Source organism: Electrona antarctica (genome assembly GCF_951216825.1).
Source record: "Electrona antarctica genome assembly, chromosome: 17".
Lineage (NCBI taxonomy): Eukaryota > Metazoa > Chordata > Actinopteri > Myctophiformes > Myctophidae > Electrona > Electrona antarctica.
Genome location: NC_136798.1, coordinates 12,707,599 through 12,734,375, shown reverse-complemented (window position 1 = coordinate 12,734,375; position 26,777 = coordinate 12,707,599). Strand labels below are relative to the sequence as shown.

The 26,777-nt window shown below is 43.3% G+C and overlaps 1 protein-coding gene across 1 annotated transcript in view; it reads left to right on the top strand.

Moving 5' to 3' along the window:
- Window positions 1–1,834: 1,834 nt before the first annotated feature.
- LOC306941316 (rho GTPase-activating protein 18-like) overlaps window positions 1,835–26,777 on the top strand; it is an 88,168-nt gene continuing 63,225 nt past the window's right edge. Inside the window, exon 1 of the mRNA XM_079526717.1 lies at window positions 1,835–2,317. Coding sequence (XP_079382843.1) covers window positions 2,163–2,317 — 155 coding nt within the window. The 5' untranslated portion in view covers window positions 1,835–2,162. The remainder of the gene's footprint in view (window positions 2,318–26,777) is intronic.

Here is a 26,777-nt window from a genome sequence, read left to right as displayed (position 1 = left end):
GCAGAGAAGAACGCACCAGTAATAATCACTTAATGAGATTATTTAGGTACAGGTGACAGGTGGCAGAGTGGTTGACAGACTGTGCGTGTGCGTGTGCGTGTGCGTGTGCGTGTGCGTGTGTGTGTGTGTGTGTGTGTGTGTGTGTGTGTGTGTGTGTGTGTGGTGTGCGTGCGTGCGTGCGTGTGTGTGTTGGGGGGAGGGGGCGGGGGTTACTTAGGCATGGAGAAGTGCTTGGTGGGCCTAATCCACTGACTGTGTGTGTGTGTGTGTGTGTGTGTGTGTGTGTGTGTGTGTGTGTGTGTGTGTGTGTGTGTGTGTGTGTTGGGGGGTGTGTGTTGGGGGGTTACTTAGGCATGGAGAAGTGCTTGGTGGGCCTAATCCACTGACTAGACGTGTGTGTGTTTGTGTGTGTGTGTGCGTGCGTGCGTGCGTGACTGCGTGCCTGCGCGCGCGCGCGTGTGTGTGTGTGTGTGCCTGCGCGCGTGTGAGTGTTTTCACACTGTCTGTCCCCCTGCCAAATGGTCGGCCCTCGGTGTGTCATAGCCCTCAGAGACTCTACACTACAGCACATGCCTCGGTCACCATGGCCTCCAAACTCACTCACTACCTCCAGCTCAGGTAGGAACCATAGACCAGGGGTGGGCAACTTTGACGATGGAGAGAGCCACTATATTTCCACACTCACTCCCGAGGGCCACATTGCATATTACTGTTGTAGCAAAAATAGCCGATTTACAAGCTCAAAACTTCGCAACGCGATGTGTTTTGAGCTTGTAGATCAGCTATTTTTGCTATATTTGAATTGAAATCCTGAAAAAGATGACTATTTTTTTTATTGGAATCCTGAAAATAACCTTTTTATTTAATTTCAAATGAATTTAGTTATAGTTATGTTAACGTTATGAACTAAATCCAAACACACATACAAAAGCGGCCATGTTTGCATGTTTGGAATTGTAGGGGGGGGGGGGGGACATGTTTTCTTGTATAGTCCCTTGTGTGTATGGAACTATGGATAACTGGACACTCTTTTTTGTGGGTGATTATTTTATATGGTGAACTGCTGCATATGCTCAATATAGTTTTGTCACAATTATCTCACTGTCTATTGTATTTGTGTGATTTCAAGAGCAATGCAACTTAGGTAGACTACATGTTGCGACTGAATTTAGTTCAAATGGTTCCAACCTCCAGGAATATGACAATATATAATGATCTATTTGGCTGTCAAAGGATGTATCCTGAGTTTCTCACCACTGGAGCAAAGACATGGAATTTTAAATGGTGGATCTTTCTTTGGCTTCGGTCCGAGCAGTACCCGTTACATGCACCGGGGGGCGCTAGAAGCCCAGAACACGTGAAACTCGTCTCTCAGCTGTTCAGTTGTTGATTCTCCAACATTTTTATGACAACTTTGACAAGTAAAGGGAGCTTGAAGAGTGACTTGAGGACAGCCAAATGTATATGTTAATGTACTAGTCCCATCTGAACATTATTTTGTGTCAGGAACGACGTGTTATTTACAATTGTATTAATAATTTTCAAAATTATTCCAGATTTTTGTACACATTTTTCGAATGTCCAGACGACTACAACAGAGTGTAAAATAGGGTTTACTTTAAACCACTGTTAAAAGTGTTTCTCACACGCGCGCACACACACACACACACACACACACACACACACACACACACACACACACACACGCACGCACACGCACACGCACACGCACACGCACACACTCTCACACACGCACACACACTATTATTTTATTCTGTCCGCGAGCTCCGCCTTCTGCCCCGCCCCCCGGGACAGTAGAGAGAGGGAAGAGAAGTCGAAAAGAAAAGGAGAGCGAGAGAGAAAGACAGAGATGCGTTGGAAGTTCCAACTTGGAACTTGGAAGAGTTGAGTTTCAGCAACAACAACGCCTTTATTCAACAAGACATTTCCATGATGGACGAACCAGATGCATAAATAAATAGACACGACTTGTCAGATGAGAGAGAAAGCAGCAACATGGTCACCGTGCCGTCTGGAGAGCAGCTGTTTTATAGTTAAATAACGCCAACAAACAGCAGCAGCAGCGCCGACAACACGCACGGCGTCATTCATCAAATATCAAATATTTATATATTTATATATATACATTAGAGAGCACTAGTATGAGTCGCCAGCAGCAGGACTCCAAGGGAGTGGTCCTGACGGGTTACCATAGCAACGCGGAAGTTTTAATACCGAAGAAGGAAGACAAAAACGGACTAGCCGCGGCGGGAGACGGAGGAGGACCTGCCCAAGATCCAGAATCTACCCTGCTGAGGTGAGAGACAGAGAGAGAGAGAGAGACTGTTCGTTTAACTCTAGTGCAAATTAATTAATCAAATGGATCTTGGAGTTGGATCAGCTGGAACCAAATGGACCCCTTGGGTGGTTCTTTTGTTTTTCCATTTTCACCCCTCACGGTTCCAGCCTTACAGGGCGTCCAAGGTCCTTTTTGGGAGCCCGAAGGGTCACTCTCGCTCACTGACAAAATGACAATTGGGGTCCATTTGCATCCCTCTCAGACTTATAGGGTTATAGGGGGTCCACCCTCTCACTCACTGTTTAACCCATTCTAGGCGGGAACCCCTTTTGGTGTTTTAACTAAGCATTATGTTATACTTTAGCTATTGAAAAATAGCAGATCTACAAGCTCATATTGATGAATTCCTGTTCTGTTCTTTGTCTATATAGAAGTGTCTATTTGTAGTCTCTAAATGTTTTTGATGAATTGAACATGGTGGACCCTATTGGAAACAAGTGTAATGCTTAATTGGGTCGTCCACTCACAGTTAACAGCCTTTGTATTGAGTTTGTGCTTGAAATGTACTGTAATTCTGCAAACTGTTAATAAATATTCCAATCAATCAATCAACCTACGAGCTTGTAGGTCTGCTATTTTTGAAAAATCGTAAAAATGCGGCACACATCTTTGAATATATATTCTTTCAGAGCAAACGTTTTTTTTTAATCCTATCATTTTGTATTTGTGTTGTTATTATTGTTGCCATGGCTTGATGGCTCTATCCTGCTATAGTACAGTGCATGTTTCATTCTGTAGCCTTTGGATCAAGACTATAATAAATAAAACATGGATGCATTGTAGTCTAACTTTCGTAGCTGATAGATGTGCAAATGTGTAAAAATCGATAACAAATAATACATCTATGATAGTCTTTCTTGACTCTCAAGGCTAATGTTTCTGTTGACTGACAACAACAACCACAACAACACCACCCTCACATGTATTTTTCAACTTCCTATTCAATGTATTTGTTTGTTTTGTGCTGCTGTGGTGTGAGTGTAGAGAGAGAGAGAGAGAGAGAGCTGTGGTGTGAGTGGAGAGAGAGAGAGAGAGAGCAAAGGTCAAACATAGACCGTGATAGATGGTGTGGTTGGTTATTATTTTTCCAGGCCTGTATATTATTATTGAACTATGCACCGCTTGTGCCATCCATGACACTAAGTAACATTCCAAATTGCTGCTCAATGTGTGTGTGTGTGTGTGTGTGTGTGTGTGTGTGTGTGTGTGTGTGTGTGTGTGTGTGTGTGTGTGTGTGTGTGTGTGTGTGTGTGTGTGTGTGTGTGTGTGTGTGTGTGTGTGTGTGTGTGTGTGTGTGTGTGTGTGTGTGTGTGTGTGTGTGTGTGTGTGTGTGTGTGTGTGTGTGTGCGCGCGTGCCAGCAGTGTTTGTTTCAAAGGGGGCCCTCCTCGTGCTATATAGTAGGCTAGGTATAGCCTGGGCGGCCTTAGGAATCTGGAGGCCCGTTTCAAGACCAAATATGAGGCCCCCATATATACCTATGACATAATTATTCTGTTGATACAGCCATATTGACACATAGTTTTGACTGTTCAACATCGCGCTCAGCCATTGCTCTCGACAATTCCGCAGCAACAACACCTCTCCTCATCCTGTCGTCCCTTCACAATAAAGTGTCTCCCCTTTACCTCCCAATGCTGCACATTTTACCCACGGTTATTAACAGGAAATAGGTGTAACTTTAACATCGTGGGAGAGAGCAAGGCAGCGAGTGAGTGAGAGAGAGAGGGCCAAGGGTGGTGCGGCGTTGAATGACGCCTGACGGTCAGTTTCGGCTCTAAAATCCACCATAACCGAATACCGAATATGCATTATTTTTGCCACTATTCGGCCAAATAGTTTTGGTGGACTTTATGCCTTATAGGACTCATTTAGCAGGGTTAACAACAGAATGTGGGTCTACGGCCAGCTAGCTCTTCCATTTGACAATTACTTAAAGACTCTGCGGGGACAAATTTGCTTCCGAGGTTTCATAGATTTACTGTTGTTGGTGGTAGTCAGTCACAGTGTGGGAGGTAATGGCTCATATGTTTTGGACTGAATGTTTCAATGGCGTTTTCCAGACTGTGTGTGTGTGTGTGTGTGTGTGTGTGTGTGTGTGTGTGTGTGTGTGTGTGTGTGTGTGTGTGTGTGTGTGTGTGTGTGTGTGTGTGTGTGTGTGTGTGTGTGTGTGTGTGTGTGTGTGTGTGTGTGTGTGTGTTCTATGCTCATTTAGAACAGCAAACGTCTGTCAACAACCAACCATGGTGTGGGTTAACAGAAGTAAACAACATAGTTACTACTCTACTACATACGTACTATACTGTACAGCTGGTATACTGACAGAAACACCTGCTTGTGTGTGTGTGCGCGTGCCTGTGTATGTGTGTGTGTGTATGTGTGTGTGTGTGTGTTCCAGATGGCTTGTCCAGTTAGCTAGAGAAAAACAGCATCACGTTACAACCAACCTTTGTCTCGCTTCCCACAGTCCTCTGTGTGTGTGCGTGTGTGTGTGTGTGTGACTGTGACTGTGTGTGTGCGTGTGCATGCGTGCGTGCGTGCCCCGTCTAGGTTGACTTGTGGGCTTAGTGTTATGGTCATTGTTTCCCCCAGCCAGGAAATGAGAGACAGAGACACCGTTGGTTAGTTAGGCACGCACGCACACACACACACACACACCATCGCTCCTCATGCAACCTAAGGAGCCTTAAGGTTAACTTCTGCTTAAATGATGTATCTATCGACCCCACCGTGCCTAGACGATCACACAAAACCCATGTCACACACACACACACACACACACACACACACACACACACACACACACACACACACACACACACTGACTGTTACGGTCAGCTTTGTATTTAAACAACCTGTCAAAATACGAAACGTAAGCCAAGGATTACGGCCCTAACGTTTCCTCTGAAATATAGAATAAATGTCACATGAATTATAGAGGCTATTGATTGAATGATTGAAATCTTTATTTGAATAAGCAATTTAAAACAATATAAACAGAAACGACAGAATAAGTACAAAATAATAAAAAAGCAAATTCAAAAGGAGTGAGAAGAAGCGAAGCTTATTGCTCCCACCCCCTTTCCATCATTACTAAGTATCATTAATCATATACATAATCATACATAACACACAAACACCCCCGCCCCCCCCCCCCCCCCCCCCCACACGCGCACACACACACCTAGTGAAAACCTACACCTTCTTCATCCCTGTAGCTCATTAAAATCATGTCTTTGAGATTAAGTTTAAACATTTTCATGTTTGCACATATTTTTAACTCCACCGTGAAACCATTCCATAACCTCACGCCAGAATTTGAAATGCAAAAACCTTTTCTGGTTGTACGCCTTTAAAGTTGTGATTTGATTTTCCCCTTAAATTATAATCCCCCTCCTGGTCTTTAAATAGTTTTTGAATGTTACCTGGCAGTAACATATTGTTAGCTTTGTACATTATTTGTGCTGTTTGATAGTCTACAATGTTAATACATTTGAGAAGTTTTGACTCTAAAAAAAGCTTGTTAGTATGCTCCTGATAACCCACATTTTAACAATACTATACTATACTGTATATCATCCAGCTGCCACGTACGGTTCCATTTTAAATAAACTGCAGTGTCCACTCACTGTCCTCTCATGGAGTTCTACCCGTGTTTGCCTTGGGTTCCCTTCCCCCGGGACGGATATACTCCGGTTTCTTTACCACGCCAAAAAGACATGTATGTTAGTGGAGGTACCATTACCATACATGCATACGGTAGTACCCTGAGTCGCACGGATAAGACAACAAAGGAAACATCCTCACACTAACCAAATATAGTTGAAAATGAAGACGCGTTTCGGCCCGTCGTCAGCGGTCATGTTCACTACTTCTTAAACATTGATTGATTGATTGATTGAAAACTTTATTGAAAATTAATTCATAAGGATACAGACACAAGAAAGCCGTTAGGCTTGTTTCCGTTGTGGTCCTTTTGGGGAAAGGGGACATGGGGAGTAACAAAACAAAACAGACAAAAACAAAATACCATTTGTATTTTGCCCTGACCCTGTTCCTTTTGGGGAAGGGGGGCAGGAGACAAAGACATAACAAGAAACAAAAACACAGAAAAAGTAAGTTTTTTTTGTCTTATTTTTAACCTATTCTAATCTAAAAGGTCAGTATGGATTTAATAAATGTAGGCCATGTTATCAGCCAACCATCTTTTTAATGTGCATTTAAAGTTTTCGAAAGAACTGATCAGCTTAAGGCTGGAAGGCAAGTCATTCCACTGAACTGCTGCAGAATATCGGAAAGATGATTTTCCCATATTGCTGTGAAAATGGCAGGGTTTAAAATCAGCAGTCTGGGGTGCCGGAACAACATGGTCGCTTTTACTCGGAAACCCATGACCCGGAAACAATCCACTAAAAAAAGTTTACTTTACATAGCTAGCTTACATTGTGATCGTTTTAGTTTATACGATATATGATCCAAAAAGCGTTCATATTTTGCGGGAGAGACGGATGAGGAGCAGAAATGAAGCGCCAGTATATCGATCCGTTCAACACCACGGAAAGCCCCCTGGATTAGGAGAGACGAGTCATTATTTCCGCCGCGCTAACGGCTAACTCAATGATAAGCTAACATGGGGACAGAGCGGAGCATACGGTAGCCGAAAGGCGAACTGACAAATAAAAAAAATGAAAAATTCAGAATATTCTTATCTCGCCCCGTATCATTGAGGATGCGCTAGGACGTCCTCACACGTCTTTAGGACGCGTCGATTGGGACCCTTAAGACGTGCTGACACGTCAGATTGACGGAAACGGTTAAGCTACCCCAGACTGGTGAAGTGGGCAGGGAGAAGATGAGTTCTAGGATGCAACTTAAAGGACCACTTCATCACTAATGTTCATGATAAAACACCACCATTTTTTCCTACTCTCTGTGTCTCATAGGAGTAGCCTGGTTAATAAACCAGACCGAATCAGCCGTTGGCAAAAAAAAGTTGCCTACCAGCGGATTACGGTCTGGCGAGGCTCAGTAGCACGCCTCTTTCCTACAGCAGAGAACAGGTCGGACCAATCGGGACACGGTATGCAATATGGGCGGGCTTTGGTACAGTGACGTTCAATGCTTGAGACTTTTGACTGACAGTAGCTCTGACCAATTGCGTCAAAGAGAAAATGTTCCCCGGGAAATGAAATCCAAGTGGAGCCAGCCCAGACTGATATACCGCGACAGTGTTGTGTGATATTAGTCTGGTTTATTAGCCAGGCTATCATAGGAGGGCTTTGGGCAGTTCAGACACCCGTCCACCAGTGACATCATCACTAGGCAGATTTTTTTTAAAACAAGATTTGTTTTAAAATATTTAGATTTTTATTATCGTGAGAATGATGGCTTCAACTTTTGCATTGCAACTTTTCAGGAAAAGAAAGCCTGCCGTTTCTATTAGCTTGGATTCACCATCGATGATGTCACTGGTGGACGGGTTTCTGAACTGCCCACAGCCTTCCTATGAGACACAGACTGAGTAGGAAAAAATGGTGGTATTTTATCATGAACATTAGTGAGGACCAATTATAGGAAGAGAAGTTGAAAAGTGGTGAAGTGGTCCTTTAAGGATCACTTTAACCAATTTATTTTGGGAGGTCTGAAGTTTCTTCTTAAGGGTCATAGAAATGCCTGTGTACCAAGATGTACAGGCATAGTCAAAGTTTCTTCTTAACTCTTTGAGCGTTTCAAGGATTTCTATATAGTAGGTAGACTTCTCTATGGCCAGAATGGCGTTTTTGAATGATTTATTGAAAATTCTCTGTTGTGAATGTGTGACAACGAAAGACCTTCAGAGAAAGCTTGACTTGTCTGCTTCCAGGAAAAAAATGAACTGAGTTGATAAAATGTTTAGTTCTTGTGTTGGAAGCCATTTAAAAGAGCCTGCATTTACACTGTTTCTGTTTCTAGGACAACCAAAAAAAGTTATGCCCGGTTGAAGTTTTATTTTCTAAATAACTTTTTTTCTGCTGGGCATACATAGCCATGCAATATCTCATTTTAAAGGGTGAGTTGTCTAGTTCAATTAAAATAAAATAAAAAGTTTCTCACATGTACCACTGTAGATATTTTGCCATCTATAAATAGCATGGTCAGTCATGATCAATCTGACCTATCCAGCTAAAAGTCCCCATAGCTCTGAAATTGGAACATCATATAAACTCAATTCTTTTTTGGGGTAAAATTAGACATTCTAACGCACATTTTGATATATACCATGTTTACATAGTCTTACCAGTACCTTGTCTATTCATGCATGTATCTCAAAAACCTGTTATGAAGAAACACAGTTTTGATAAAAAACACATCCAAGGACATTGTTTTGATATGACTTGGTGCCCATGATATGTATCAAAATATAGACTTGAATGTATACTGTATTATAAAAAAGAAATTGAGTTATTACCATCTACCGTTACAGAGTAAATCACAGTTGAAACTTGCTTAGTCATATACAATAAACCTCACAATAGTGAACAAAATAGTCATGACAGGTCTAACTCATTGTAAAAGCGTCTTTTATTTTTTACGACTACTAACATAATAAAATGATAAATATTACAGAAAATAAATAGGCCTACATACAAAACAGTTACTCCTCCCCTAGCTCTGATCCATAGCTCTAAATGCGCATTTAGAGCTATGGATCAGAGCTACTCCTCCCAAATGTCCCCAAACCCAGTCCTTGACGGTGTGTGTGTGTGAGTTAACCTGACTCCGCCATATGGGGCAGCAGAGTGTACACTGTGTTCCCCCCTCCTGCTCCCATCTGGGAACTCTCAGGCAGACTTGATGCCCGGCCACAAAACGGCCTGGCCAATCAGCAGCAGCTTCTAGCAACTTCTAGCAGCAGCTTCTAGCTTCTACTAGCTGCTGCTGATTGGCCAGGCCGTTTTGTGAGCAACTTCGCTTCTAGCTGCTGCTGATTGGCCAGGCCGTTTTGTGGCCGGGCATCAAGTCTGCCTGAGAGTTCCCAGATGGGAGCAGGAGGGGGGAACCCAGTGTACTCTCTGCTGCCCCATCTGGCGGAGTCAGGTTATGTGTGAGTAGGCTAAATAAAAAAAACACCCAAAAACTGCCCCCCCTGAAATGAATGAATGAATGAATCCGGTTCAGTGTCGGAGAACGCCATCGCAGTCTTGACTCTTCATCCTCCTCCTCCTCCTCCTCATCTGATGCCAGTTCTAAATATATAAAAAGAAATAAACATTTTAGCTGTAGTCAGTGCACGCTACTATTACATGGCGTTTTACCCGGCTGCTGGCGATCAATGATTTTATTGTGCAGTGTCTTTGTGGGCCGAGTCGTGGCATGACAAATACAAATAGATGCTTGTATAAGTAGTATCACGATAAAATAATATGGCAACGTTAGAATGAAACACCAATGAGTGATCGGTGGTAATGTAGCTAGCTGCCCAGGGTATATCCAGCACCATTGCGTCGCAATCATCCAGCAACATTGGTACTGGCTATTGCCCGGGCTTGTGGCCCGGCCAATAGCCAGTACCATTTGTGCAGTGTTTGTTAGCAACTACTACTAGCCAACAGCCAGTGGAATGTGGTGACGTGATGGTGCTGGATATACGCTGGGCAGCTACATTACACGCGATCACTCATTGGTGGTGTCATTCTAACGTCGCCATATTATTTTATCGTGATACTAATTATACAAACATCTATTTGTATGCCACGATGCCACGATTCGGCCCACAAAGACACAGTACAATACATTCATTTTATCAGATGTTTTTGTTAGCTACGTCGATCACCTATAGTACCGACCCTTGTTATATATTCTCCGACTATGCATGTCACGATGACTAAACCAGTTAGATCTATCCATATATGGTTCTACCACATCTATCTGATATCAGCACTAGGTCGGCTCGGGCCAAATATAGGGATCGTCTTACTAGACATGTCATATTAGGGCATTTTCGAATACAATAAAATTACCTTTTAGCGAAGGCATCAGCCTTGGTGGTAACTCCGGTGGGGAGAAGAAAAAACATTGCACACGTGTAATCCGCGAGGGTGGATGTTGCAGCTCGGCCAACGGTCTGGGACTGGAGAATGCCACTGGACACGGATGGATCATTTTTCAGATTGTTTTTTTTGCGGCGACTGCAAACCTGGCTGAAAAACTCTTCCTCCAGTGCCCACCTCGGAGGAGTCAACCAACCCCCCTGTTCACTGGGGGCTGGGCGTCAGTTTCCAATAGGAAAGCATACACGTGTGTCACGTGACACGGGAATTCTGGGAAATGTAGTTGATATTTATGCTCAATACTATATACAGAGGTGCGGACCGAATTAATATATTGGTATTAATAAAAAAAGAGAACTACGGAAAATCACGTACAGGGCAGAAAAGACTAATGCAAAACTCCACGTGTTTTCCAGTAGTAATCTGTCTAAGGGTTAAGGGTCATAGAAATGCCTGTGTACCAAGATGTACAGGCATAGTCAAAGGGGCATTGTACAAGAGCCCCAGCGAGGGTTTTCAGGGTTTCTAATTTAGGGAATTTGCTTTTCTTTTCCAAATCTTTTTATTCAGGTTTTATAACAGAAGCCCCAGGGGCAAGTATAGCCTAGTATGAATGTCATCAAGTTGATTATTTATTTTATTTTATTCATGAAATTCCTTTTAGAAAGAAAAATAAATAGTTTCATCTCGTGAAAATGTGTGAATTTTTGTGGACACTTTTAAAAAAAATCTTTTAGAACAATAATAAAATAATAACCAGGAAACACATTTACTTGCCACCCATTCGAATTGTCAGTGAACTTGGGGAAACGGTGGTCTGAATATGTGCTCAAGACTCTGCTGTTTGACCTCCAGTGCTTGGGAGTCGAGCGTGCCTCCAGCCATTGAAGTCGAGTGTGCTTATGTACACACTCCTGTGTGTCAAGGGCCAGTGCCCTTGACAGCACACTTGTTGTTTTTGGCAGCACACTTCTATTTTAGTTTTAGTCATAGTCTCTTGAATAGTTTTCATTTCAGTTTTAGTCACATTTTAGTCACCTGGAATGTCTTAGTGTTAATCTAGCTTTAGTCGACTAAATATCGTAGTATTTTAAAATTGGTTGGTTACCAACTCTCCATCATTTAGCATGGGGACCACCTGGAGTCCCCTCAAGGACCACTGGTGGTCCCTGGACCACTATGTTGGAAACCACTGGTCTTTCTGACAAAGTATAGTTGATGGTCGTGGCGTCAAGTCAACACAACGTATGTGCGCCGCTGGGTTTGAGCAGATCAAAAATGTCAGTCCTGTAATCATATACCGGTAATAATAATAATTAACAATCATCAATCATCATTATTATGTTGCATTTTGATTGTTGGGTCTATAGTTGTGTGTGTGTGTGTGTCCTTGGTCGTTGTCTGTGTTAGTTCGTTAGTGTTGTTGTTGCATTTGTTTTTCGACCTGACGATCGTATCGGGGCGTGCAATGGATTGTCCGAAGGCGTCCGTAAATCAGTAAGAGAGAAAGCTACTGGTGGTGACGAGACACACAGACGAGGAGTGGACGGCAGACAGAGAGAGGCAAACACAGAGCGAGGGATCAGTGAACGTCAAGGTCAGGCAGGCAGGCAGGCAGGCAGGCAGGCAGGCAGACAGACAGACAGACAGACAGACAGAGCTTCAGCATACACCTTTTGGGACCTTTTCTAAAGTACCTTATTGATATGCACTGTACTACACTGTCAAAAAACCCTGAAATAAAACTAAACTAAAAAAACAGACAGACAGACTGTATACTACAAACAGGTAGGCTCAATTCTAAACAAGGATGTTTGTCTTTTACCAGCTATAGCTATAGCTCTCCGTACCATCCCACGGTGCTAATTGAAATCTGAGAGTAGTGCGAACGTAACCAAATGGGCCGGTGTACTTTCTGGTCGGTCCATTCGGTGACATTTCTCCGTACACTCTCAGAGGTACAGACGCGGGGTAATGGGAACAGTGAGGATTTCAAACGTGCACCCATTTAAGGCCCCGATGGGACGTGTATAGCTCGTTCTAGCTCGCTCTGGGTGTGTTGGATTGGATGTGTCGGGCGGAGAGAGGCAGATCGTTTATCCATTCAAACAGCTGAGGTCAGTAACTGTAACTCTATGTGCGTGTGCGTGCATGTGCGTGTGTGTGTGTGTGTGTGTGCGTGTGCGTGTGCGTGTGTGTGTGTGGGAGAACAGAGGCAAGCTGTCTCTTACAGATGGCAGCTGGCACCTGTTGATGTGAATGGAATACAGCACACACACACACACACACACACACACACACACACACACTGTTCCTCTCCTTGGTGAACTCTACACACAGTTTCCTCTACTCAGACAACAAAACACACACACAGTTACAATCGTCGCTCACGCAGCACACACACACAGTTCCTCAGACAACACAACACAGTTCCTCTCCCCACTTTGCGCTAAAACCCGCTGAGTCGACTTCCTAGGCCGGCTGTGGCTCAACTTCACGCTGCTGCCATATAATTATTAACCCATTTAGACACCAGGTCGATTCTCAAAGAAATGTCTTTCAGATCATTTTTTTTAAACTGTTTCTATGTCAGTGGTGCGCAAACTGTGCACCGGTTAATGTCAAGGATCCCCAGGATTATATGTAATTGGCCGCCAACCCCTATCTAAAAATATGTTGTTCCACGGAGGGACCTCCCAGAAGCAAACGAAAATTTGACTTAAAAATGTTCACTGAAATAACACATATTCAAAGATTTTCATGATTTAAAAAAAAAAAAATAGCAGATCTGCAAGCTCATAGCGCGGCACTCAGTGCCACGCTCTGAGATTGCAGATCTGCTATTTTTCAACAGCTACGGTTTAAATTTAAAATGATGGTTGAAGTGGTTAAAAGCTAAGGTGACACAGATGCGTTACCACTGGTCTCTCAATGGGCTGACATGATAAATCAGGCGCTGCCGTCCGTTTGTTTGTAAGGAATCGTAACAAACCGAAAGAAGCTGTCACGTCATGACGTTAAATGCCCCATGGTGACTCAAAGCCACGTATGACTGGAACGATACTAGGAGACACACACGCACACGCACACGCGTTCACACACCCAGGTCATGGCCTCAAATAGCCCATTGACTTTCCTTCCTCGAAACTTGACTCGGCCATCTGCTGATTAGCGCTAGACCGCATGTACTGTTGGCAGCTATACTTGCATCAGTGTCGTACAGGGTCCGGCACTTGTCTCGTTGGCCTGACACAAAATGACATAACTGCCGGATGGATGCGGCTTCCATTTGAGGTAATAGATACTAGGGCACTGACCGAAGTCTGACGTCATTTTATGTACATCCTACCTGGATCGTGTTAGCTATTGAAAAATAGCAGATCTACAAGCTCATAGCGCGCCACTCGGTGGCGCGCTATGAGCTTGTAGATCTGCTATTTTTGAAAAATCGAAGAACGACTGACATAGAAACATAGATTTTTCAGAAAACTGTCATTTTCAAACAGACATTTTTAGAATCTGATCTCAGGTCAAAATGGGTTATACTGTGCATGTCTGAATGCTTTCGTTGGTGTTTCACCACATCTGAACTGTCTTGGCACGTTGCTGAGCTGATGTGATAAGAAAGGTGTGTGGACAAAGGTGTAAAGCACACGCACGCACGCACGCACGCACGCACGCACGCACGCACGCACGCACGCACGCACGCACACGGGTCATGTGGCTTACCCTTGTTAATAAAACAAACACTTAACACACTGCCATGCACACTACAGTGCAAAAATAACCTTGAGGAGAGAGAGAGAGAGTGTGTGTGTGGGTGCGTGTGCGTGTGTGCGCGTGCGTGCGTGCGTGCGTGCGTGCGTGCGTGCGTGTGTGTGTGTGTGTGCGCGCCTATCTTAAGCCATATTTGGGAACAAAACATGTGGCCTATGTCCGGAAATGTTGTCATTGTGGACAGAATGTGCACCTAATTGGGTTTTATTGAATTTCATATGGGTTGAGGTTGAGGTTAGGGTAAGGAGATATGAAGGGAATGCAAGACAGTCCCCCAGTACATTGGACTGACGGACTGACTCACTGTGTGTGCGTGTGCGTGCGTGCGCGTGCGCGCGCGTGCGTGCGTGCGTGCGTGCTGGAATGTGACAGGAACTGTGTGTATCCTATATTTCTGTTACATGTCTTGTAACAGAGATTGTACGTGTACGGAGGAGATGTGAAAGGAATGCAAGGCAGTGAATTCTACAATGTTTCAAATCGTTATTTTTTGAGAAAAATCGTGAAAATGTGGCGCAAATCTTTGAATGAATGTTTAACTCCTTGGGGGTCGGCGGCCAATTTCATATATTTCTGGGGGTCCTTGACATGAAAATGTTTGAGAACGACTGGCATAGATAACGTGGGTTCTTCAGGAAACTGTGAGGATTTAAGAAGGCATTTGTAGAATCGTCCTCAGGTCTAAATGGGTTAATAGTTGTGACAGGCCTATATAATGTTATATTATCCTTTTTTTCCCCCCAGGTGTTGTTTGGTTTGCTCCGCAGCCCTTTGGAGCCAGGCAGTAATATCGCCCTCCTCCTCCTCTAATCCATTTTGACCTGAGATCAGATTCTAAAAAATGTCTTCTACATCCTGACAGTTTTCTGAAAAAGCTATGTTTCGACAGCTATGTATGTCGTTCTTCGATTTAAAAAAAATAGCAGACCTACAAGCTTATTAAAAACCCATGTTTCTATGTCAGTTGTTCTCAAACATATTCATGTCAAGGAACCCCAAATATATATGACATTGGCCGCCGACCCCCCCATCTGAAAATATGTTGTTCCAGGGACCCTCCCAGTAGCAAAGATTTGAGTTAAAAACTCGCTCTGAAAGAATATACATTCAAAGATTTCAGGCACATTTTCACGATTAAAAAAAAATAGCAGACCTACAAGCTCGTAGCGCGCCACTCGGTGGCGCGCTACGAGCTTGTAGATCTGCTATTTTTCAATAGCTAAAGCATAACATAATGCTGACACGGAAAGGGGTTCCCGCCCAGAATGGGCTAATCATCTTAGGGCGGTTTGTTCGGTATCTGACAGAGCAGAGCTCAACCAGAAGCCAAGGCCTTGACCTACTAACGACTGACATAGAAACTATAGCTTTTTCAGAAAACTGTCAGGATTTAGAAGATATTTTTTTAAATTTCGACGTCAGGCCTAAATGGGCTAATATGAAATCTATGAAAAAGTAGTTCCATTTTGCAGATTCCCTGCGGGTTCCCTGCTCCATCTCTCTCTCAGCTAAGGTGGTCCTTGGCCTGAAAAATGTTGAAGACCACCGGCTAGTGTGGGCTTGTATATCGGCTATTTTCAGCATGCAAACAAGTGTAAAATGACTTCTACTGGATCTCTTGTCCACTAGTCCCTTCCTAACATTTTGGCCCAGTTTTTATTTGTTGACGAAATTGTCAATATATTTATGTTTTAGTCCTCAAATCATAGTTTTCATTTAGTTTCCATTTAGTTTTCGTCAGTGAAAAAGGGTAGTCGACGAACATTTTTCGTTTTAGTTTCAGTCGACGAAATCAACACTGGTCTAAGGACTCTGAAAAGAAGTGACCTCATTTCTTGTGAGGACATCTGGACCTTGACATCAGCCACGCGCACACACGCACACACACGCACAGATACAAGACTCTTGTTAATCATTAACTCTCATAACAGAGTTATACATACATAGACAGGTTTTGATGACAACTGTAAATCAAAGATTGACAAAGACATCAAGGACACTCACTTTTTACAGCTTTTATTTATGGTCACGTGTATAAATAGAATCATGAAGCAAAACTGTTGTTTTATCAGCGCACACACGCACGCGCGCACACCACACACCACACACACACACACAGAGGTTTACAATATATCGTCCTTGTTCGGGTGGAAACCATTATGTCCAAAAACTGTGACAATTTTCATGATTCAAATTCAGAGTAGCAGATCTGACCTCTTGCCAGGGTCACGCGTGCGTGCGTGCGTGCGTGCGTGCGTGCGTGCGTGCGTGCGTGCGTGCGTGCGTGCGTGTGTGGAGAGAGGGTTCTCTTGCGAGGAGCAGGTCGAGAGGGAGTGGAGGGCCGAATAGAGGAAGTAGTAGATGACGGGTTTCCATAGCAGTCAAAATGCCAAATGTTACTTCCTAACAAACAGAAGCTGTGTCTCAGGAGGTACTGTACAGGTGGCCGCTTGGGAAACGGAAGGTTACCGCTTTGATATACCTGGCTCTTCTTAGCTTCATGTCAAAAGACGTTCGCTCTGAAAGAATATATATTCAAAGATTTGTGCCGCATTTTTACGACTTTTCAAAAATAGCAGACCTACAAGCTCGTAGCGCGCCACTCGGTGGTGCGCTACGAGCTTGTAGATCTGCTATTTTTCAATAGCTCTACTTAGCTTCATGTCAAAAGTGTCCTTGAGCAAGACACTGCAGGGGGATCTATTTTCATCCATAAACCCCCCCTTTTCCATAAACTACTTTGTCTTCTTTTTTTTCAATCATTTTTGAATAGTTAAACTATACCAGTCTGTAAGCTCACAGCGTGTCAATGTCGATTGGCTATTTTAACTATTCAAAAATGTTTTTCAAAATAGTAAAAAAAGGCAAAGTAGTTTAGGGATAAAGGGGTTTAGCATGGACGAAAAGAGAGCCCTGGAACAAACCCATTTAGGCCTGACGTCGAAATAAAAAAAAAAGTTTGCTCTGAAAGAATATATATTCAAAGATTTGTGCCGCTCGTAGCCGCTCGTAGCGCGCCATTCGGTGGCACGCTATGAGCTTGTAGATCTGCTATTTTTCAATATCTAAAGTATTACATAATGCTTAGTTAAAACACCAAAAGGGGTTCCCGCCCAGAATGGGTTAACTGCTCCCAATCGAGGCTGGTTCCTTGTATGGTTTCCTGTCCACCGTTGGTGTGTGAGGCTTTGGAAATGCACCATTTATAGCCACTTTAAACTTTTATTTTGCTTGATAGTCGGTGTGTCATATCAACATTGAAATATAAATATGATGCCACATGTAAACATTTCCACAACATATCTCAATGGTTTATATACCAATGACTATAGTTTTTTTTTTTTTTTTTTTGGCTTTCGCCTTTATTTTATATTTTTTATGGAGGGACAGACAGTAGGCTGACAGGAAATGGGGAGAGAGATGGGGGGAAGACATGCAGTAGAAGGCCGTCGGGATCGGGAGTTGAACCCGTGGCACACTGCCATACTGGATTACCAGCCAAGGAGCCTGGACCGCTGAGCCATGGCCCAGGCCCAATGACTATAGTTTTAAATACAATACATGACATAACATCTGGACATTGTAATGATCATTAGATCATTATAACCCCACCTCAGACACCCATCAGGGGTTCAGAGGTCACATAGTACCTGGACATTTGATTGACTTGTCTGCCCTGATCAATTAACCCATTGTACACCAGTGGTGGAAATTACTTTGACTTAAGTACTGTAATTTTGAGGTATTTGTACTTTACTTGAGTATTTTCAATTTCCAGTACTTTTACTTCTACACTCCACTACATCTCAGAGGCAAATGTTGTACTTTTACTCCACTACAGTTATTTGAAAACTTTAGTTACTATAGTTACTTTGGCGATTTTAATTTTGAATAGAAAACATACATTAACCACTTCAACCCTATACATTTCGTCCATTTGAAAATAGCAGATCTACAAGCTCACAATGCGTCGCAACGCGACGCATTCTGAGCTTGTAGATCTGCTATTTTCAATAGATTTTGTACACATTTTGAACTTGTGAAATGGGACATTCTGCAATATGAGTGACTTTTACGAGGCTTTCAGAGTAAAAGCTGCCATATCTGCGCGGCACCCCGAGCTGCTATTTTGAAAGAAATCCCAGGAGCTGATTGTGTTAATGTATTCGTCTCCATGGACATATTCCACTTGTGAGTGAATGCTTTTTTTTTTGCTCATGTAAACGAATGTGGAACGAGGAATACGTTTTTATTCAGGTTCCATGTAAACAGTCGGGTATGAATCTCTGTTTGGAATGAATTCATTCTGAATTAATGAATATATCGTCCATGTAAACGCAGCATTTGGGCCTACAGACAGACCCGTCATGTTTAGTCTCAAAAGTGGCACTTAACACTGGGTGGTCAGCGGCTAACAGCTTTTTTCAAGACACAGACCTTTATAATCAAAACCATGATGTCAGAGAAAAAAGAAAAAAAACAGAACAAACCAAGTGCTCACAGCAGATCATAAACATAGTTAAAAGCATCGATGGCGCTCACGGATCAAACGGGATCAAACTAACAGACAGGCGATCCGGGCACTCGGGAGGAAAATGAAGGAAAATCTTTTTGGTGTTTTAAACATTATTATAATTTAGCTATTGAAAAATAGCAGATCTACAAGCTTGTATGTCTGCTATCTTTGAAAAATCGTGAAAATATTTCTTTCAGAAAACTGGAGGATTTGGAAGACATTTTTAAAATCAGGCCAAAATGGGTTAATAAAGGCTGCTGCTTTCTCTCATAAACAACACCATATTTGTCCTGCCCCAAAACGTCTATTGAAGCTTTCTTCTTTGCCTTTTTTTTCCGCCTTTGTTCTCATGAGCGTGAACTGCAGAACATAACATGGTGATTGCAATCATTGTGAGCTGGCGCGAGGCTGTAGTTCACCTTGGAGCACCGTCCGGCAGCCTAAGGTGAACACAAAACTAACTCGGAAATTCCTCTCTCTCTCACACTTATGATTATACCGCCTCCTCCTGTGCCAATGGTTGCCTGAACCCCCCATTGTGGACCATTTATTTTAGATTGCCGAGTATGTAAAACAGGGCGTAAGTGGTCGATGCCGGATTTGTGTAATATGCTTCTGTGACCATACTGAATGTATTTGTCTGCACGCACGCACACACGCACGCACGCACACACACACACACACACACGTTAGTACATGTCTTGGGAGGTCTGCCGTGGGCCTGTGGTATGTGGCTGCTTGGAGTTATAACATGTTGAAGCTGTCTCGCTTAATCCTGATTTGATGAACATTTAAGTGAACGTGATGGTATTGTTGTGTTTTGGCCTATACTGCTCTGTCTACAGTCTACACGGCAATCTTTTTTTAATTTTTTTTTCCAGTTAATTCATAGATCAACAAAGGAAAGAAACGGGTCCAGTTTTGCAGACGCAAAGATTAATGTGCACTTTTTCACGATGCAAGGAGGAATGTGTGGTTTATCTGAGCAGGGAGGACTTTTTCACCCCCACTCATTTTTGTCTGATTCGTCAGCCTACACGCTGCATGCCGCAATATGCTCAAGAATGCTCAAAGTGAGACCTTAAACCCATTTAGACCTGAGAAAAGATCCTACAAATGCCTTCTAATATAAATCCTGACAGTTTTCTGAAAAACCCATGTTTTCATGTCGAGGAACCCCAAAAATATATGTAATTGGCCGCCAACCCCCATCTCATAAAAGCAGGCGCTATATAAATGCACCATTTTACCATTTTTTTAACCCATTTTGGACTGAGGTCGACTGAGGTCGAAAAAAAGAAGGCTTCTAAATCCTAAAAAGATTCTGAAAACCCCATGTTTCTATGTCAGTGGTGCTCAACCTTTTTCATGTCAAGGACCCCCAGAATTATCTCTATTGGGCCACGGACCCCCATCTCAAAATATGTAGTTCCAGGGACACCCCCCCCCCCCCCAGAAGCCAATATTTTAGTTAAAAATGTTCGCTCTGAAACATATTCAATATATTCAAAGATGTGCGCCACATTTTCACGACATTTCAAAAATAGCAGACCTAAGTGGCGCGCTACGAGCTTGTAGGTCTGCTATTTTCAACAATGGACGGAGAAATGGAGAGCCCAAGAGACTGACGGTGATGCAAAAGGTAGTGGTTCTCAAACATTTTCACAAGGAGGAAGGAACCACCAAAACCAGTGGTGGAAAAAGTACTTATATTTAAGCAATAAGCCACGAGAGGTCTCAGGTTATCGGGTATTATACCACAGGTCGTTTCGAGGAAGCAATCTGATTGGTTGAAACAGCCTTCTAGCCGTGGGTTAAACGAGCACCATTCACCACCTAATCAAAAGAAAGAATTCAGCTGCTCTGTTCTCCCAGAGCGCTAGCAAACTCGGTGGCTAGGCTAGCTAGTTTCTTGGGACATTTGTGGTCGTAGTGACTACATCTGTCATTAAAAAAATATATTCTTTCAGCGATTTTCTTAGTTTTAAGGGTAACTGTTGTATAATTGCAATATTACACTCGAGGTTGTGGGTTAACGTGATTATTGCCACTTCAGTGATGCTTGCGGAACTCTACTTCGTCTCGTTCCTCACCGCATCCCTGTCGTGGCAATAATCACGTTAACCCACACCCTCTCGTGTAATATTGCTTAATTTTACAATGGCTGGGAGGTGTAGGCAGACCCGACGCGCAGTGGAGGGTCTTCTACCTCCCAGCCATTGTAAAATACCCGGTAAGCTGGGGCCTCGAGTGGCTTATTGCTTTTCTAAAACGGTTACAAACATATAGCAATATTAACCTAATAAAACTATTAAATTCACAAAAGTAGCTACGCTTTGCGCCCACATCACTTCCTTGTTTTGCTCGGCAAGTAGGCTATGTGACGGGAGAATAGCGCTTGATGTCTTTACGGGGCCGCCTGGAGCCACACATTCACAGTCATATGAGCCGGGCGGTGCTTAGACGCCCGCACGGCATGGGTTCGTAAGGCAATCAAGCGCTCCCCTTCCCCGGTACGGCTACAGAGATGCGGAATCAGCTGGGAATGATATAAAGTGATTGAAGGTGTGGGTTATCGGGGAAATTTACAACGATCACGTGACGGTAACCAGCCAATAAGAATCAAGTATTGGGACTAACCTTTTAGAATTGTTATTTAACAGTTTCCCTGCGGTGATTAAACAATGGTGTACCAGATCTCCCTGCCTATACACATACTAACCTTTGAAGAGCCACTTGCGCCGACTTGATCATTGCTTGTCATGAAAATCCACTTTAACCCATTTAGGTCTGACGTTGAAATTTAAAAAATTTTATTCTAAATCCTGACAGTTTTCTGAAATACCTCATGTTTCTATGGTTCTCAATATTTCATGTCAAGGACCCCACAAATGTTATGTAATTGGCCGCCGACCCCCCCATCTGAAAATATGTTGTTCCAGGAACCCCTCAGAAGCAAAGATTTGAGTTAAAAACGTTCGCTCTGAAAGAATATACATTCAAAGATTTGAGCCACATATCCACAAATTTTCAAAAATAGCTGATCTACAAGCTCGTAGCGCGTTGAGGGGGATGAGAGCGGCAACCAGGCTGCGTGAGGAGTGTTTCTTCTATTAGTTAGCTGAATATGCTGCTCTTTAGTCTGAGTAGCTGTTAGTCACTCTCTGAGAGAGAGAGAGATAGAGAGAGTATGTGAGAGAGCTTATTCTCTTTCTCCTTTGTGTTATAGTAGGGTGATTTGTCACAGTATAAGACGTGTTGACCTTTAGGAAGCGGGAACAGTGTATCTGGGAACATTGGTCCGTGTGTGTTCACACCTTGTAGCCACACACACACACACACACACACACACACACACACACACACACACACACACACACACACACACACAGAGGGATCTGTTCCACACCACCAGAGAATTAATTCATCACTTCAGGTCTCCTCCTCGTCATCCCCATCTTATCTCCATCTTCTATAGCTAAAGCATAACATAATGCTAACACCAAAAGGGGTTCCCGCCCCAAAATGGGTTTTAAAGATGATGAGGAGCAATTGTTTTCCTGGGAAGGCGGACCCCGAGAACAACATAAAACCCCATCACGGACGGAGGTCGTTAACAATGAGGTCCCATTCATTGTCTCCACCAGGCCGAAGGCATGGGGAGAGAGTATGTTTTGCACTCCGTCCGTGTGTCCGTCCTTCCGTCCGTCCTTCCGTCCGTCCTTCCGTCCGTCTGTGAACAGCTAATCTCCGGCACCGTTAACCTGGTCGATGCCAAACTTTGCACACACACTCCCTGGATGCCAACGATGAACCTCTGCCCCACATTTTCCAGAACGGCCTGTTATAGCGCCTCCATGAGGCAGCTTTTCACATTTTCTACCTAAAACTACACCGATCTGCGTGAAACGTTGCATGCACACTCCCTAGAGGCCAAGGACAAACCTTTTACCTGCCTTTTCCGCATCTGCCTTTTATAGCGCCACCAGGAGGCCGACTTTTGTAAAACAAATTTTTTGATATTACTCCTCCAGATTCTGTCCAAAAATCTCACAAATCGTTACCCAGTATCTCTATGGTCATGTGCTCAAGTCGGATCTGTCTGATATTTCATATTCCATCCTAATTGCCTAGAATTGGCTTTCACAGTTTGCAAGATTGCCCCGTTTTGAACAATAGCCTCAAATCATGAACGCAGCATGCAATTTACGTGAAATCTTTCACACATTTTCTTACTAGGCTGAGGAATATATCCCACCCTTTTCACATTGGCCTGTTATAGCGCCACCAACAGGTTGATTTTTGCAAAACACATTTTTGGAACAAAATGCCTCAAATCGGTACACATGATCTCTGTAGTCATGTGATCAAGACGAGTCTGTTGGATTTCTCAGATTGTACACTGATTGGCTAAGATTGCCTTCCAAAGTTTTCAGGAGTGGCCCGTTTTGTACAAAATGCTGCACATGTCCTGCTCATCCAGAATTCTATCCTCAGAGATGCTATGAGTGATCTGGCTCTGCATTTCCTCAACAAAATGAAGGAAAAAAAAATTCTCCTAAACATTTTGCCAAACATCACACACACTCCTATCCTCCTGGTGGAGACCTGTGCCCGGAAGGGCACTTTTTCTAGTTTATAGTTCTTTTTATTTGAGTCGCTGCCACTCACATGAGAATGACATCATCAGGGGTTTGAGCTGCATGAGGCAGAGCCACACGGGACAGAGACACTGGGTGACTGATGGCTACGACGCACGCACGCACGCACGCACGCACGCACGCACGCACGCACGCACGGAGAGAATAGCCCGTGGCCAGAAAATGTATTATTAGCTGTGGCCTGGCTTCTTCGATTGTGTTTTGCCTGGAGCGTTGCCCACAAATAGTGCCTGATGATGAATGAACGAAAGCTCTTTACTTTAGAGAGAGTTGGCATCTGAACTATTGTTTTGCCTCTCATACTGTCGGAGTTGTGTTATGAATGATTTGACTTGTGCTTGGCTGATTATATATCTTCCATTATTTGACTTTTTTTTTATGTGTTTGATTTGATCGTCCTTATCCCATTTTGGGCGGGAACCCCTTTTGGTGTTTTAAGCATTATGTTATACTTTAGCTATTTGAAAAATAGCAGATCTGCAAGCTCATAGCGCGGCACCGAGTGCCGCGCTACGAGCTTGTAGATCTGAACGTTTTTAACTCAAATCTTTGCTTCTGTGGAGGGGTCCCTGGAACAACATATTCTCAGATGGGGTGTTCGGCGGCCAAGTGCAGATAATTCTGGGGCTGTGTGTTTGAGCACCACCGACATAGAAACATGGGGTTTTTCAGAAAACTGTCAGGATTTAGAAGGCATTTGTAGAATCGTCCTCAGGTCTAAATGGGTTAAATTCGAACATGCACGGTTAAAAAATATATATCGTCTCTGCCGAGCTCAGAGCTCAAAGTGAGACCTTAAACCCATTTAGACCTGAGAAAAGATCCTACAAATGCCTTCTAATATAAATCCTGACAGTTTTCTGAAAAACCCATGTTTCTGTCAGTCGTTCTCAAACATTTTCATGTTGAGGAACCCCAAAAATATATGTAATTGGCCGCCAACCCCCATCTCATAATATGTTGTTCCAGGGACCCCCCAGAAGCAAAGATTTGAGTTAAAAACGTTCACTCTGAAAGAATATATATTCAAAGATGTGTCAAAAATAGCAGACCTACAAGCTCATAGCGCGCCACTCGGTGGCGCGCTATGAGCTTGTAGATCTGCTATTTTTCAATAGCTAAATTATAACATATTTAAAACACCAAATGGGGTTCCCGCCCAAAATGGGTTAACCCATTTTGGACTGAGGTCGATTTAAAAAAAAAAAGCTCTGCTTTCGCGACACGTTTCAAGCTTGTAGATCTGCTACTTTTGGTACTTTTGTGTGACGAGGCCGTTTAGTATGATCAAGTAGTGTTCGCAGAAATGGTTACTTTCTGTCAGTGGTGGAAAAAGTGCTCAATTGTCAATACTGCGATTTAGAACTACTTCGCATACACGAAAAGTACTAAAAGTAAAAGTACTCATTGCAGAATGTCCCACTTCACAAGTTCAAAATGTGTACAAAATCTATTGAAAATAGCCGATCTACGAGCTCACAATGCGTCGCAATAGATCGTCTATTTTCAAATGACCGAACTGTATAGGGTTGAAGTGGTTAATGTATGTTTTCTAATCAAAATTAAAATCGCCAAAGTAACTACTGTAGTAACTAAAGTTTTCAAATAATTCTAGTGAAGTAAAAGTACACATTTTGGCTCTGAGATGTAGAAGTAAAAGTACTGGAAATTGGAAATACTCAAGTAAGTACAAATACCTCAAAATTGTAAAAAAAATAAAAAAATGTACAGTACTTAAGTAAAAGTACTTACCAGTAGTTACTTTCCACCACTGCTTTCTGTGATCTGTGGTTATTTTTTGTCATATACAGTTAGTAGCAGAAAATGTGCGTTCAGTCAAATATCTCCACTTTTCCACGAGCTCCACACACACACGGACAGACCACATTCTCCAACGTGACCAGGCCCGAAATGAGTCATTACGGGGGTGAGAACACACTCAGTGCTACTGCTTGTAATGTCAACCGGCCGCCTCGATGACTCGAGGGAGTCCTGGAAGACAAAAACACACATGGACACTGCCCCATTTACACTGGCAGACGAATCAGAGGGTACAGGCTTTAGTTTAGACATACAAGTAAGGCCTGACTCACACCTTCGCATCTAGCATACAACATTGATGCATGCTAGATCAGGCGCGCCTGAGCCATGGAGCAAACGTCGCAGCTGCGACACCAGATTAAAATGAGGGGTCGCATTGCGACCCCACTCCACCCCCCCCCCCCCCCCCCCCCCCCCCCCCCCCCCCCCCCCCCCGCCGCCGCCACGCTCGAAGCGCACGGTGCGCGACAGCGAGAGAGAGAGAGAGAGAGAGAGAGAGAGAGAGGATGAGAGGGTGTTTGTCTATGTGTGTGTGAGCGCGGCAAGCGCGGAGAGAGAGAGGGATGCTGCGTGTTAAAAAATAAATAGGCTACTAATTCGCGCATTGCATCCAATAATGCTGCCCGGCTTGCCCACCTGTGTGAATCACTTACTTTGTGCTTGCTGCTAGTTTTCAGAAGAATTAATCCAAGGTTTGTCATATTATGTTTTAAAGTAGGCATACATTTTAGCTGGTCAGTCAGTGTGTGCAGACTCAGAGAGAGAAGCAGCACTGCTCTGCTGATTAAATTGATATGACCTAGATATGTCATATGCGCATCCACAGGCATCTGACTGGCAAGATAATTAGTTATTTGGCAACACCTGTGTGAAATACCAGAATAAGCTTTTTCTTTTTTTTGGTGGCCATATACAGGCCGGCCATGACTGTACTACAGCTGGAAGTTTTTTCCACAGCTGTGGAATTGAGATCCTTTTTTTTTAACTCATATAATCTGCTATGATTTCTTAAATTATTATTCATGACATGAATGTGCAGTAGCCTACCAAAAAAAAAGGAAATTTAAAAAAATATATAATGTCACGTTATTATTTATATAAATAAAAAGTGGACTGGTTGGAGGATAAAATAAATAGTATTCTTAAACTACATTTGTGTGACTTTTGGGTTTTTTTTTTTTTATCATCGTCTCTGCTCTGCTTTTTCTCCCTGGAAATAAAAACGTCTGGGTTTCCGAGGCTACTGCTCTGCTGCTGACGCTATTTCCGGTTACCTTTACGCACGGTGCGCACGGATTTGAATTTCTCCGGGCAGCCTGAATGTGTGTGTTGTTGTTGTCAACATGGCTCAGAAGAGAACGAGTGATTTATTTGGTGGGTCCAAGCCCAAATCAAGTCTAGTTCATGAACCCTTGAGCACCAGCAGCAGTGTTCAGCAGGGGACGACGTTGTCGTCGTCGGAGGAGGACAATAATAAAAACAACAACAGCAGCAGCACCAGCAGCAGTGTCCAGGCCCCCCGCAGCCGTGAGCCAGGCGACTACCGTCGGTTATTACCCTCACGTAGCCTACATAATGACATTCTGGACACGTAACTCACGTTGGATATACAGTA